At 31.2% G+C, this 12,937-nt stretch overlaps 2 protein-coding genes and 1 long non-coding RNA gene across 3 annotated transcripts; 1 reads left to right on the top strand and 2 right to left on the bottom strand.

Moving 5' to 3' along the window:
- The first annotated feature begins 4,433 nt into the window (after positions 1-4,433).
- Positions 4,434-7,827, top strand: LOC114183317 (P-loop containing nucleoside triphosphate hydrolases superfamily protein). Its single transcript, XM_028070291.2, has 12 exons — positions 4,434-4,759; positions 5,171-5,544; positions 5,835-5,914; positions 6,025-6,076; positions 6,170-6,211; positions 6,294-6,372; positions 6,450-6,481; positions 6,573-6,641; positions 6,962-7,036; positions 7,160-7,276; positions 7,373-7,423; positions 7,539-7,827. Exons 1-12 carry the CDS (start codon positions 4,561-4,563, stop codon positions 7,683-7,685), a joined length of 1,317 nt encoding a protein of 438 aa, XP_027926092.1. The 5' UTR covers positions 4,434-4,560; the 3' UTR covers positions 7,686-7,827.
- A 69-nt stretch (positions 7,828-7,896) lies between these two features.
- LOC114183318 (uncharacterized) lies at positions 7,897-9,007 on the bottom strand. Its single transcript, XR_003604342.2, has 2 exons — positions 8,229-9,007; positions 7,897-8,139 (listed from the first exon to the last, which is right to left on the bottom strand). It is a non-coding gene; the product is annotated as an uncharacterized LOC114183318 (long non-coding RNA).
- Positions 9,008-10,819: 1,812 nt separating this feature from the next.
- IAA15 (indole-3-acetic acid inducible 15) lies at positions 10,820-12,395 on the bottom strand. The gene is made up of 5 exons (XM_028073244.2): positions 12,010-12,395; positions 11,617-11,798; positions 11,403-11,517; positions 11,191-11,252; positions 10,820-11,105 (listed from the first exon to the last, which is right to left on the bottom strand). Exons 1-5 carry the CDS (start codon positions 12,186-12,188, stop codon positions 11,068-11,070), a joined length of 576 nt encoding a protein of 191 aa, XP_027929045.1. The 5' UTR covers positions 12,189-12,395; the 3' UTR covers positions 10,820-11,067.
- Between the last annotated feature and the right edge of the window lie 542 nt (positions 12,396-12,937).

The following is a 12,937-nucleotide window of genomic DNA, read 5'->3' as shown; positions in this document are numbered from 1 at the left end:
TTGATAACTAAAATAATTTCAAAAAGTTATAATTGGTCTCTAAATTAATAACTAAAATAGTTTTTATTATGATTTGGTTTCTAAATTGATCACTGACATTAACTACAAAGGTTTTGACTATCAAAATAATTTGTCTCTAATTAGGAAATTGGTCTCTAACATATTTTTTGTTACTAAAATTTGTCATTATTTGAGAGTTTGCTTGTAGTAGTATTTTTATGATGACAATAATTTATATTTTTTATATTGACAACTTTAGTTTTAATTTAGATTCACACAATAACAATTATATATTTATTATGTTTTTTAAAATTATTATACGTTTTTTAATATTTATATATCACATATCAATCATGTATCGTATCCTATAATTTTCAAAATAAATATATCAATATATCAAATATGTGTCATAATCCGATACACATATCATGTCCATGTCCATAGATGACATTTAGTAAGAATCAAATCAGTAATATTTATATTTGTTACTTCATTAATGTAGTTGAATGTAAAGAATAACTTTATAAAAGAAATAGCTTTATACATTTCCATGACAACAATACATTTATTATTATTAAATATCAGTTCACAGTTCTTAAGTCATTCATTAAAGATACAATAACATTTATAAATAAATATTTTTAATGATCATATTGAAAACTTTTTTATGGTGTAAATTTTTGTCCAATTACGCTTTACTTAGGTTTTTGATTTATATAATTTAAATAATCAATGAATTAATGGTATTTCTATAAATATTTTTTCTAATTTAACATGCAAATTCAATCAATGGTTCATATATAATTTTAAAATTGTGAGATTACATGGTGATATAATTACAATTTTTAAATCCATTAAGCCAAATTAATAATTTCTTTTCTATTACTCCAAGTGTTAATTTGTTAAGAAAATTTAAATTGAGTAACTAAATTTGTAAATTTGACTTGTTTATATAATTCAAGTTTAAGAGTAATGTTAGTTTTTTTGGATCAAATTAACTAAATGAATTTATGCAAAACTTGTCTTTAAAAAATAAAACAACTCAAAAACTTCAATAAATCATTCTACAACTTATAACAAGTTTTAAAAATGTTCACTTACAACTACCTAATAATTTCAAGTCAACATTATCGTTAAAGCACAATGTCTTTAAAAAAAAACACAAATCACATATGTTAACAACTTTAAACTACCAAAATCATATTTTCTGCACAAACTTTATATAAAATCACTTTAACATATTTAACATATGCACTCATATGTTTATCTAATAACATAAAAGATATTATTTAGAAAACAAATTTTAATTAATATAAAATTCAACACATTTTATAGTTCAAATAACTTATTATCAAATATTTTACTTTGGTTTCAAATCTCAATTCAATCCTTTAACAATCAACTAACAGTTCAACATTTTATAATATCCACCAATAATCATTGATTCTCTAAATCTCTTAAATCTAACATTAGTTCAAACCACTCTCAAAACTAACATTATTTCAAATAAATTAACATAGACCATTCTCTATACATGTTGCGTGCACTTTAAGATAAAACTAAATACAAATTTGAGAAGAAGAAGAAAAAAATTAAAGACTTTGAACAAAACTTTAAATCAATGATCAACTAGTTCGAAGAACCACTTTTTCCAACTATTCAAACCGATTAGAATCTATAACAATATATAAAGAGGATTCTTCTGTTTGTGTCCACATTTTGAAATATCAATTTTACCCTTTAAATATAATAACTTTTTAATTTTTTAAAAATTAATCGTTATTTTTACAAACTTTTTATAAAATAAGCTACTTTGTTTCTTCTTTTCTTTTTTATTTATCAAATGGTTATTATTTCTTCTGTTCTGATATATTTCACTTTATTTTTAGTCGGTTATCTTTGTTTCTTCTTTTCTTCTTTATTTATCAAATTGTTATTCTTTTTCCTGTTTTGATATATTTCACTTTATTTTTATTTATAACAATATATAAAGGGATTCCCTTTTTGTGTCCACATTTTGAAATATCAATTTTACCCTTTAAATATAATAATTTATTAAATTTTTAAAAATTAACCGTTATTTTTACAAACCTTTTATAAAATCGGCTATCTTTGTTTTTTTATTTCTTTTTTATTTATCAAATGGTTATTCTTTCTTCTGTTATGATATATTTCACTTTATTTTTAATCAATTATCTTTGTTTCTTCTTTTCTTCTTTATCTATCAAATGGTTATTTTTTCTTCTGTTCTGATATAGATTAACTTAATAACGTTACAATATTATCACCTACTAATATAATATCATGCATATTTAAACAATCATACATATAGGCGCGATAGCGCCTGTGTTTATGCTAGTAAATATAAAAATAAATAAAAGATTCAAAAAAAATTAATTTAACTTTTATTTGATTAAAAATAATATTAATTTATCAATTCATAAAGTCATATCTTAAAATTAATAAAAAAACGAAAGTAACAATCTGATTAGAAGTTAATGGTGTGTATACTATATCCATTCGTAATCACTCATTTATTTGTCGTAATCTTTGACTCCTATACTAATATCAAAATAGTCATTTTTAAAATACCGAAATATTCGTGTTTAAAATAACACTTAGCGGAAAAGATTTGTTTATTAAAATAAATAAAAAATGTATATTAAAATAAGAAAACTAAATATATCCAAACATATAAAAAAATTAAAATGTGTTTAATTGATTAAAATTATCACATATTTAAAAAAAAATACAATCCAACTGACCATTTTATTATAATTAAATATGTTTTTGTTTCTCAATCTTCAATCTTAAGTAAAAAATTATTTAATTTTTCTTTAAAACTTTGGTTTAATTTAGTTCTCTAATTTTAAAATTTTGTAGATTTAGTCCTTTTAATTAAATTATGTTAATTTTATTTGACATTTCAAATGCATTTCATGATAGTTTCTTAGTTAACATTGAAGAAAAAAGTGTCAAATGGTATAAATAACTCAAGTTGTATAATGAAATGCGTTTAAAACGTTAAATAAAGTTGACAAAATTTGGTTAGAATGAGTAAATTCACGAAGTTATAAAGTTAGGGGACTAAATTTGGCTAAAGTTTTAAAGATTAACTAATTTCAATTTTCACTAAAAGTTGAAGCACCAAAAACATATTTGACCAATTTTAATATAGAGGTATCACTTGACACCAAATACATTATGTGATTTTAAGTGAATTTGAACTTGATCAATTGCTCAAATTGATACTCCTTTCACACTACATTGATTCAAAACAGTTTTAAATTTGAAAAGTCTTACCAATTTGCTCAATTGTTGACATTCTAAATTCTCTCAATCACACAAACCCAAGGACAAACAAGCAAGAAAAAACATGAACAGATTATTTAAGCCATGCAAGCCAAAATAGCCATCTCACTACATATCAAATTCATAAAAAACAACTAAAGCGCATTCCCAACATAAAATCAACCAATGAAAATTTGTAATTCAAGGAAAGAAACCTGTACAATTGATCAATTTGGTATTCCACTCTTAAGACTTTGGTCAAAAATAGTTTTAAAACATTGGACTCATACCAATTCGCTCTATTGTTCAGACTTCAATTCCCTTGATAAAAAACAAATAACCAAAACACTTGAGCATGAAACAATCATTCAAACCATACAAATCAAATCAGTCATACACATAAAATCAAATTCATAAAAAATAGCCAAATTTCCATTTCCAATAGGCAATAATGCATTAGCATGCAAAACATCAAATTGATAAACTCTCACATACAAAATAAAGACTAGTTTCCCTTACTTGACCAAGCAGTTCACAAGACTCTATCTAGTGAAACTCCTCTCAACTTGCAAGATACACATCAAAACATCACAAGAATGATCAAGACACACTGCTATAATCATTGATCAACAAAGACTCATATTGATGACTAAAAAGGCGCATGCAAGTGAAAGAAGGTTCACATGCAATAATAAATCGAAAAGATCAAGAAAAAATGTTAAAACTCAATTTATGTCGAGTGAAGAAATTGATCTGTCCAAATTAAAGAGCTCGTCAAGAATCATTCTTATAGATAAATAGATGATAAAAAACTAAAAACTTTAAAACAAAATTAAAAAACTCTAGAAAAATAGTTTTTAAAAAAATTATATATTTTAAAATAATAAAATTCTTTATAATAAAACTATTTTTACTAAGTTTTAATATTAAAATAATTAAATATCACTATTTTTAAATTATTATCACAAAATGTATTTAAACAATTAAAATAATGTTAAAGAAGTATTAATTTAGTTTAATCTAAATGTTCAAAAAATACCGAAAAAGATGCACTGTTGTATAAATGTATGAAAAGATATAAAAAGAAAAAAATATTCGAATTTAAAGAAAGAGGACTTGTTCGTAAATCTGAATAGATAAAATTTGCAGATTTTTTGTTCATAGAATTATTTTATGGTGCTCCTCTTCCAATCTGTAGCCCAAAGAGGTGAAGATTACGTGGCGTCGGTGTTCTTTGTTGCAAAGTAGAGAGAGAAAGACACATAAAAAATGGCGACTCTGAATCTGTTCTCTCAGCCATGGCAAACCACAATTTCACCTTCTTTCTGTTGTTCTAATTCAAACAACAACATTTCCTATGCTTATCAAAATCATAATATTATTTCCAACAATTCTAAATTGCATTTCTTTTCCAATTCTCGCCATTTCTCTGTTCTTTCTCAATTCTCCACTCACTCCTCAAAGTCAGGTACTTTTCTTCACTTTATAGAACTATCATAGCTCACTTGGTTTCTTCAGACACAAATTTTCAACCCAGTTAAGCAAAATTTTATATTTAGATAAATTATACAAATGGGTGGTATCATCATCATCATACTATGTTTACTAAAGGGCATTGGAATTGAAAATTTTGGGACAAATCTTGAGCCTGATTAGTTACTTATGCAATTCAAATTCATCTCAGCTGATTGATTATTAGACCTTGCCGTTGAAGCTTCATCTAACTCAATAGTAAACTCTCATTTTTTATCTTAGTCAAAATAGGAGCATGGAAGTTAGGAGAGCTGTATTTTCATCTTCAACAGCTGCATTGCTGTTGGAAACTATTTGTTCCATATCATTTGAATCTTTAATTTGCAACTGTAAGATTTTGCTGCAGGCAGTGGAAGTTCATGGTTGCAAAACAGTTCTTTTGCTGCTGGCATTGAGTACAGAAAGCGTCCTCTATATTCTGTATTTCCGACAAAAGCTGCTGAAGTTTCCTCTGTGGAAGATCTCTATCAGTTTATTTGCTCGGGACCTCTGCTTGACAAAATAGGAATCACACAAGAGAAGGTGGCTGAGTCCATTGATAACTGGATACTGTATGGCCGTTACCTATGCAGATTGTTTCAGCTTAATGAATTGTACCTTACAGAGCCTCAAAAGGCTAGGATTTATCACTACTATGTACCAGTCTTTCTCTGGTGTGAACAACAGATCGAGGAGCATCAGTCCAAATTCAAAGATGGAGAAGAAATTCCTCCTTTGGTGGTATGCTATAAACGTGGTTTCCTTCTGTTACTGTCTCTCATATTTTGTTTTCTGTATGTATTGGTGTTATGCAGCTAGTTATGGAGGCTTATGGTTAAGTTTATTAATTTTTGGGAAATTTTTCGCTTTAGTTTTTAGTTGTGTCAGCTCTATAAACAGCAATAACCACTTTGTAATTTGTAAGTTTTTGTTATGACCATTGTCCTTTTATTTCTTTTCCTTCCAAGATATTGTTTTTCTGCCTTGTTCATTCAATATAACAGCAACTTTATTGATTCTGGTTGACACAGATTGGTTTCAGTGCCCCTCAAGGCTGTGGGAAGACAACCCTTGTTTTTGCCCTTGACTATCTTTTTGAAGTGATTGGCAGGTGGGCTTTGAATTTTGAAGCAACTGTGTTGTTGAATTTATTCTTTGTTCTGATGATTATAGGGAAAGGAGATTAATTAACAAATTGTAGATACATGCTACAATTTTCAGGAAATCTGCCACAATATCTATAGATGATTTTTATTTGACTGCTGAAGGTCAGGTATATAGAAGCTGTTTTTGTGTTTTCTTTTTCAGTTGTAAATGTCATCTGTTCTTTTTCTTTTTGGGCTGATGAATTGTGTTTGGACTGTAGACTAAACTAAGAGAAGCTAATCCAGGAAATGCACTTCTTGAGGTAATTATGCACAGATAAGTAAAGTAGTGAACGATAAATTATTGAGAACTAAAATATTTTTGCTTGCTTGGTTTCCGTCTAGTTTCGCGGAAATGCAGGAAGCCATGATCTTGCTCTTTCTGTTGAAACTCTGGCATCTTTAACTAAAATGACAAGAGAAGGTGTTTCTCGGCACTCACTTCTGTTTTCTGTTTATATTGTATTTTTCGTGTAATATCTTTTAATTTGAAGTGTCCAGGTGTGAAAATGAAGCTACCAAGATATGATAAAGTAAGGGCGTAGCTTGCATATTCAGATTATTTAAAACATTTTTTTTGAATTTGCAATTGGTAATGGTGAAGTGAATTGCCTGTTTATGCAGTCTGCATTCAGTGGCAGAGGTGACCGTGCTGACCCTTCAACATGGCCAGAAGTTGAAGGGCCTCTGAAGGTAAGAAAATATTCAATTGTAACTTAAACTGATTCTGATGGATCATTTTTCTTGGTAAAACATGATCCAGCACACACAAAAGTTAAAAAAAAAGGAAGCACCATGTTGAAATAAGTATGTTATGTTTTTTACTGCCAAAATTTGCCCTTAACCTCAATTAAAAAGAAAACTTCTTCAACATTAAGATTCTGTAGTTCTGAGGAAGATAATATTAACATGATAATCGGAAATGTGGTAATATTTGTGCTATGTTCATCTCATGTCAGTATCCTTTCAAAAGTGTTGATCCTTATATTGTGACACATGGATGAATGTTCTAGGTTGTGTTGTTCGAAGGTTGGATGCTTGGTTTCAGGCCCCTTCCAGTTGAAGCTGTGAAGGCTGTTGATCCCCAGGTTAGAATTGGTGAAGTTCCTTTTTTTCATTTTTAAGACTATGCACATGGAGTTTATGATACAGAAGCTCTACCCTTTTCTTTCAATGGGAAGCATTGCTAATAAATTGAGCTTACTTTTCAGTTAGAAACTGTAAATAAAAACCTTGAAGCTTACTATGATGCATGGGACAAATACATTAAGTCATGGATAGTCATCAAGATCAAGGACCCCAATTGTGTCTTCCAATGGCGGTTGCAGGTAGGTTGCTTTAACATTCTCTTAAACAAATTACAAACTCTGTGTTCAGAATCTGGATGATGTAGCATCCATGTGTTGAGGTGTTTCAATATGCAGGCTGAGATTGCCATGAGGGAGGCCGGCAACCCTGGAATGACAGATGAAGAGGTCTGTTACTCAAATTGATTGTGATGAATGATATTTCTTTGTGATAAATGATGATGCAACATCTATTTCCTAATGACTAAAGCAAGGATTTTTTTTCATGGTATGTTCTGTGTAGGTGAGAGATTTTGTTTCACGCTATCTGCCAGCATACTATGCATACCTTCCTACACTTTACTCGGAGGGACCAAATGGATCAGATCCTCAACGTCTCCTAACCATTGAAATAGATGAAGGGAGAAACCCCATCCTTGCTTCTATATGATAGAGCTTCTGCTGCTTTTTCAATTCTTTGAGAATTTGTATGTAACTAAGTCAATGAATCTGCACTCTTTCTTTCCCTTGAAATGTATAGAGAATATTTTCAGTAATACATAATAACGGCTAATGCTTTCTGGTTGCTGTCATTTGATCGGCATTTTTATTTTTCAAGACTTCTTTGCTCACAAAACCATGGTTGTGATCACACCAGTGACTTCAATATAATGAATCATTTTATTCTTGGAACGATTTCATAAAAAGTAAAAATAATTGAAGTTCATTATTATACAGAAGATTGATTACAGAATCATCATTTCATACAAGAAACTAATGATGAAACATAAACTTGACAAATGTCTCTTGGAAATTAGGCAATCTAGGGACAGCAACAGCAGGTGCGTTCTGAGCAGCACCTACAACCCTCATAACAGCAAAAGCAGCAACAGAGTGTGTAAAAACTGGATCAGAGAGTGAACTTATCAGGGATAAAAAAAAAGAGAGAATTGTGGAAGAATAGAAGAGAATTGAAAACTAAAAATGTACTCACAAAGCATAGAAGCTTCCCATCTCCTCACGACCCGTCTGAGCTTGACCATAGTGCATCTTCTGCTCTGCTGGTGCAGACTGTGTCATATTTTTGGAGTTGAGTTGAGTTGAGATGATGATGTTTCTTGCAACAGTGGTAGATCATATATTTTATTTATAAGCTCAAGCACAGAAAGTTGCTTGAACATGGTTATGACCTATATAACCAACCATCCAATACAAAAGCCTCTCCCTTTTCCTTTCTTGCCACTCATTTATTATGGTAGTTGGTAGAAAGGAATTGGTTAGCTTCACTGGCTGGGAAAGTGATGAAACCAACCCCAAAAAGGTGGGGAAGATGTCACAGTCACTAATTTAAGATACTTAAGAGTTGTTTTGCTGAGACTTACATGTTAATCCTTTAGATTAAACGTTTACATTAGACTAAAAGTTATAGTTATTAGTCAGGACGCAACTATCTCTACTTAATAGTATAACAACACGATTAATAGAAAAACAGTAACAGTTATATCATAATCAGAGGTGGAAGCATACCTTATCCGTGCTCCAATTTATTGTCAACCCTCATGCTGCTTCCCAACCGGTAACCACCTTTCAAACCCATTCATTGCGCAAGTGCCTGCTACCAAATCTGATGAAGTCAATTCCAGCTTAAGCATATTCTGTCAAAACAGATCCATCTTAAACTGAATTTCCTCTTCACTGTAAGACAATGATGAACTTGAGCTTCAGTAGTTTAAGTTATGGCTTCTATATGGAACCATCTTGGATTAAAATAAAGCGCATTCATTCTCCCTTTCATTGGGCTTAAAATTGTTCTTGGAATAGAAAATATCAACATTTTTTATAGGTTACAATTAACTTATATATGAATTGGAAATATTTTTTAGGTAAAATAGTGTGATAGAGTATCAATAGATGAATTTAGACATAAACTAATTTTACCTTCTGAAAAAATTCATTTAATTTTTCTTCCTGTTTTTCTATCTTAGAAGTGATTTTTTTTTTTTGTAAGTTTAGCTAAATAGACCCTTAATTAACATGATTTTTCTTCATGGTACTTCATTTTTTGGATTAAATTATACTCTATTCTTAAATCTATAATTAAATTTATAAGACGCCTTTATTTATTCTTCAACAAGCAGTGTGAATTTAAAGGGTCTTCTTCCTGCACCTCCATACATTTCAACACACACACCTACATACAACTGTGAAATAATCATGACTATAACCAAAACATATGAAAAAAATATAACTCGTCAGTGGTATTAGAGCAGATGGTTCGGAGTGATTGACTGCATAACCATAACTATCACAAAAAAGGAGTCACCTAAGTGACTGACCCCATAGCCATAACCAAAAGGGGTCACTCATGCACCTGAAGGGAAATATATCATATGAAAGAAAAAAAAAAAAACAAGGGACTCACCCTTAAGGGGAGATGATTGGAAATAGTAAGTGTGAGTCAAAGTCCCACATTTGATAGAATAAACAAAGTTAAAACACTATATAATAATAAAGACCCATAACACCATTGCCTTAAGGTTAAGGCTTTGGTGTAAAAGTGATGTCAAATGCTTATATGTGTAAAACTAATGTCATATACCCATATGAAACCACAATATCTCAATGTCTATAACCATAACTCATATGACAGTAAAATATATAACCCAACAATTCGCACACCCCTCTCTCCCATTCTTCCTCCATTGATGCACCTCTCTCAGTCATTCTTCATCTTCTTCCTATTAAAAAATATTCTGGAGTCTACAATCTAGGATATAAATTTTATGTAATTCAAAATATATTTTTTATTCTACCTTCTGAAACGTACAATAAAAAAATACAACATTTACATTCTAAATCATGAATTTCGAAACGGTCAATAAATTGTGCATTCCAAAATTCGAAATCAAAATCCTTAGAATAGAAGGTAAAATTGAAATTTTCAAATATATGAGATGAAGGGTGAAATTACGAGGAAGAATGAAGCCAATTTATCGCGTATTGTTTTATCAATAAAAAAATATCTGGCCCGCAAATTGGCCCATCCCACTTTGGGCTAATAAATTTTGGGTTACATCATTAGGTGAAGCCGAAATAAGTTGGGATCTGAATTTTCGTAACTTAACCAATCAACGAATCAATGAACCATATGTCTATAGATACTTTCTTAAACCATACTTTCTTTTTTATTCTTGAGTCAACCCTTTTTCCTTCATAAATCTTCATGTTTCTATCTTTTCGTTAAGAGAAAAGATAGCAGAGTGACCATTCTTTAACACATAATTCCCTGTTAATTTGAAAATTCTAAAATTATTTGGATTTAACTAATATTTAGAAACAGAAATTAAAAAAAGTGCTCATTAGAGATTCACGTGTGTGTGTTTTATTCGTTCAAAACTTCTTTTCAAAACAATTCTTCTGGCAAGTTTTTTATCTTACATCTTAAGGTTTCGAAATGGAATCAAACATCTATAAGAATAAACTTAACCCATTAAACTCGAGGAGTGAGTACAAAAATACAACGTAAATTATGGAGTGGAAACTCTAAATGATCATTGAATGAATCTAACAACTGCAAAATCGGGGTACAAGGTAGCACAAAGCCAAAGCCATTACATTACATTACATTAATTAATAAACGATCCATGATCATAATCTTGATTACATGTTATTTATTTTCTCACTAATATAGAGATCAGTTCTAGGTTTTTTATACTAAGAGGTGCTGAAGGGAACATATACAAGCACCATGGATACATATATTTCATCATACTAAATTCACTCTTCTACACTTCCAAGTCTTTATCATTATTATCACACTAATATTCATTCTTCTAGGTGGAACCCGAACATTTTGAACTCGATCTCGGACCTGCACCATTGTTATGAGTATATCAGAAAACCAGAATCATCGTATGCTTTTACTACACAACATGATATAATACAAAACAACGAACCTAGGCCAATAGCCTCTGAGCTAATCATAAGCCTCATCCTCTTGCATGATTCAACAAACATCCTACAAAAAGAACCAGAAACCATCTGTAATTTAAGGAAATGAAACATATATATATAGATATACATAGTACATGCATATGTATATATTATGTAAGTGGTGAATACTAAAATGAAGGTTTTTGAAAAAGGGAGAATGATGAATGGAACATACTTCCATGGTACATCCCCGACCAACATCCAATCACCATCCTTGTCCTCGTAGGTGGGCATGTATTCAATCCCATTTCCAGACTCCATCAGTTTCCTCTCATTCATCAAATGATTACCTGCAACAATGGTTTCCCACAAAAAGACCTAAATACCCTCAACCTGATTAAAACAAATAAAACCATGTATATATGGAGATTAATAATAATAATACGTACGAATGGCTAAGCCACAAAACATGGTCTCTAATTCTGTCATCAAATGTTCGTAACTGTCGTACAATTCAAGATCCACTTTTCTCAGATAAGGAGCTCCATCCACAGCCACCTTCACGAACTTGCAACTCTTCATCGCATTCTTTCTGCTTGCCCTCACCGGCGGCCACCCCACCACTTGTTCCCTGCAACCCAAACCCAAAAAATTCCTTCAATTCACTCACAAAAGTAGTTTTCGTTACTAATTCTAAAGCCGCAAAAAAAAAAAAAAAAACAGTGACGAGTGAATTGTTTGGTTACGAAGTTCATTTTTTTCTTATATGGGTCTTGAGATAAAGCAAAAAAAATAGAAAAAGAAAGAATTTTGTAGTATATATATGGCAGCTTGGTTCTTACTTGGGTGTTGGGAGTTTGGTTTTATTTAGCGAAGTGGCGAGATGAAGAAGATCAACGGTGTCGGAGAAGGAACGTTTGGTGCCGGGAAGTCCCAGCGTGAGCTCCGTCTCCTTCAAGTTACAACAATCAACGGCGTCGGATTCCGACGAGTGGGTACCGCTCTGTGATTGTGACCACATTGTTCGCAAAACACACTCACACGCGCGACGCAATTTCAACGTTCAAACTCGGGTTCTTTGGTCCTGCGGCTTTTCCGGTTTTCCCTGTTCGGTGCTATGCTATGACCAACTTTGTCTTAATGATTTGGAAGAGAGAGAGAGAGAGAGAGAGAGAGACCAAACCAAAGTGTTTGATATTTGGGACTTTGTTAGGCGTAGTAGCAGTGGTGCTTTGTTGTTTCTTCGGCAACGTGTGCGACCTTATATTATGGAGCGAGGTTGTTGGACCATCCAAACGATGACACGTGTTGCTCAAACAGCGGCTTTGATTGTTCCACGTATCAACGAGGAAAGGAAAGCGTGTGATTCTGATTTGATCGTGGTTTTGGTTTCGTTTTCTTGTTTGGCCACCTCATCATGTTGATTAACAGCAACGTCCCACGTAATTAATGACGTAAAATATGGAACACTTAATTATGAGTTTGAGAAAATAAATATTGGAAAATAAAATAAGGTGGAAACAAGTGGGCCCGGATGTTTGAGTTTTAGAAGAAACGGTCAACTCTAAGCGAAGTCCATGTGCACGTAAACAAGTCGTAGTTTAAGGTTGGTGACCCCACCAAAGCATGTGACATTGTTTCTTTGTCGGTTCTCTCAACCACTCTCATACTTTCTTTCTTTAATCTCCCACCTCCCTCTATTTTATATATATATATTATTCCCTCTTCAAATCCTACTTAATAACCCCTTTTACTAGGTTTAAAAATCAT

The sequence above is a fragment of the Vigna unguiculata genome, chromosome 5 (assembly GCF_037176805.1).
Source record: "Vigna unguiculata cultivar grain cowpea cultivar isolate G323 ecotype 2 chromosome 5, ASM3717680v1, whole genome shotgun sequence".
Classification (NCBI taxonomy): domain Eukaryota; kingdom Viridiplantae; phylum Streptophyta; class Magnoliopsida; order Fabales; family Fabaceae; genus Vigna; species Vigna unguiculata.
This window is presented reverse-complemented; position numbering and strand designations above follow the sequence as displayed.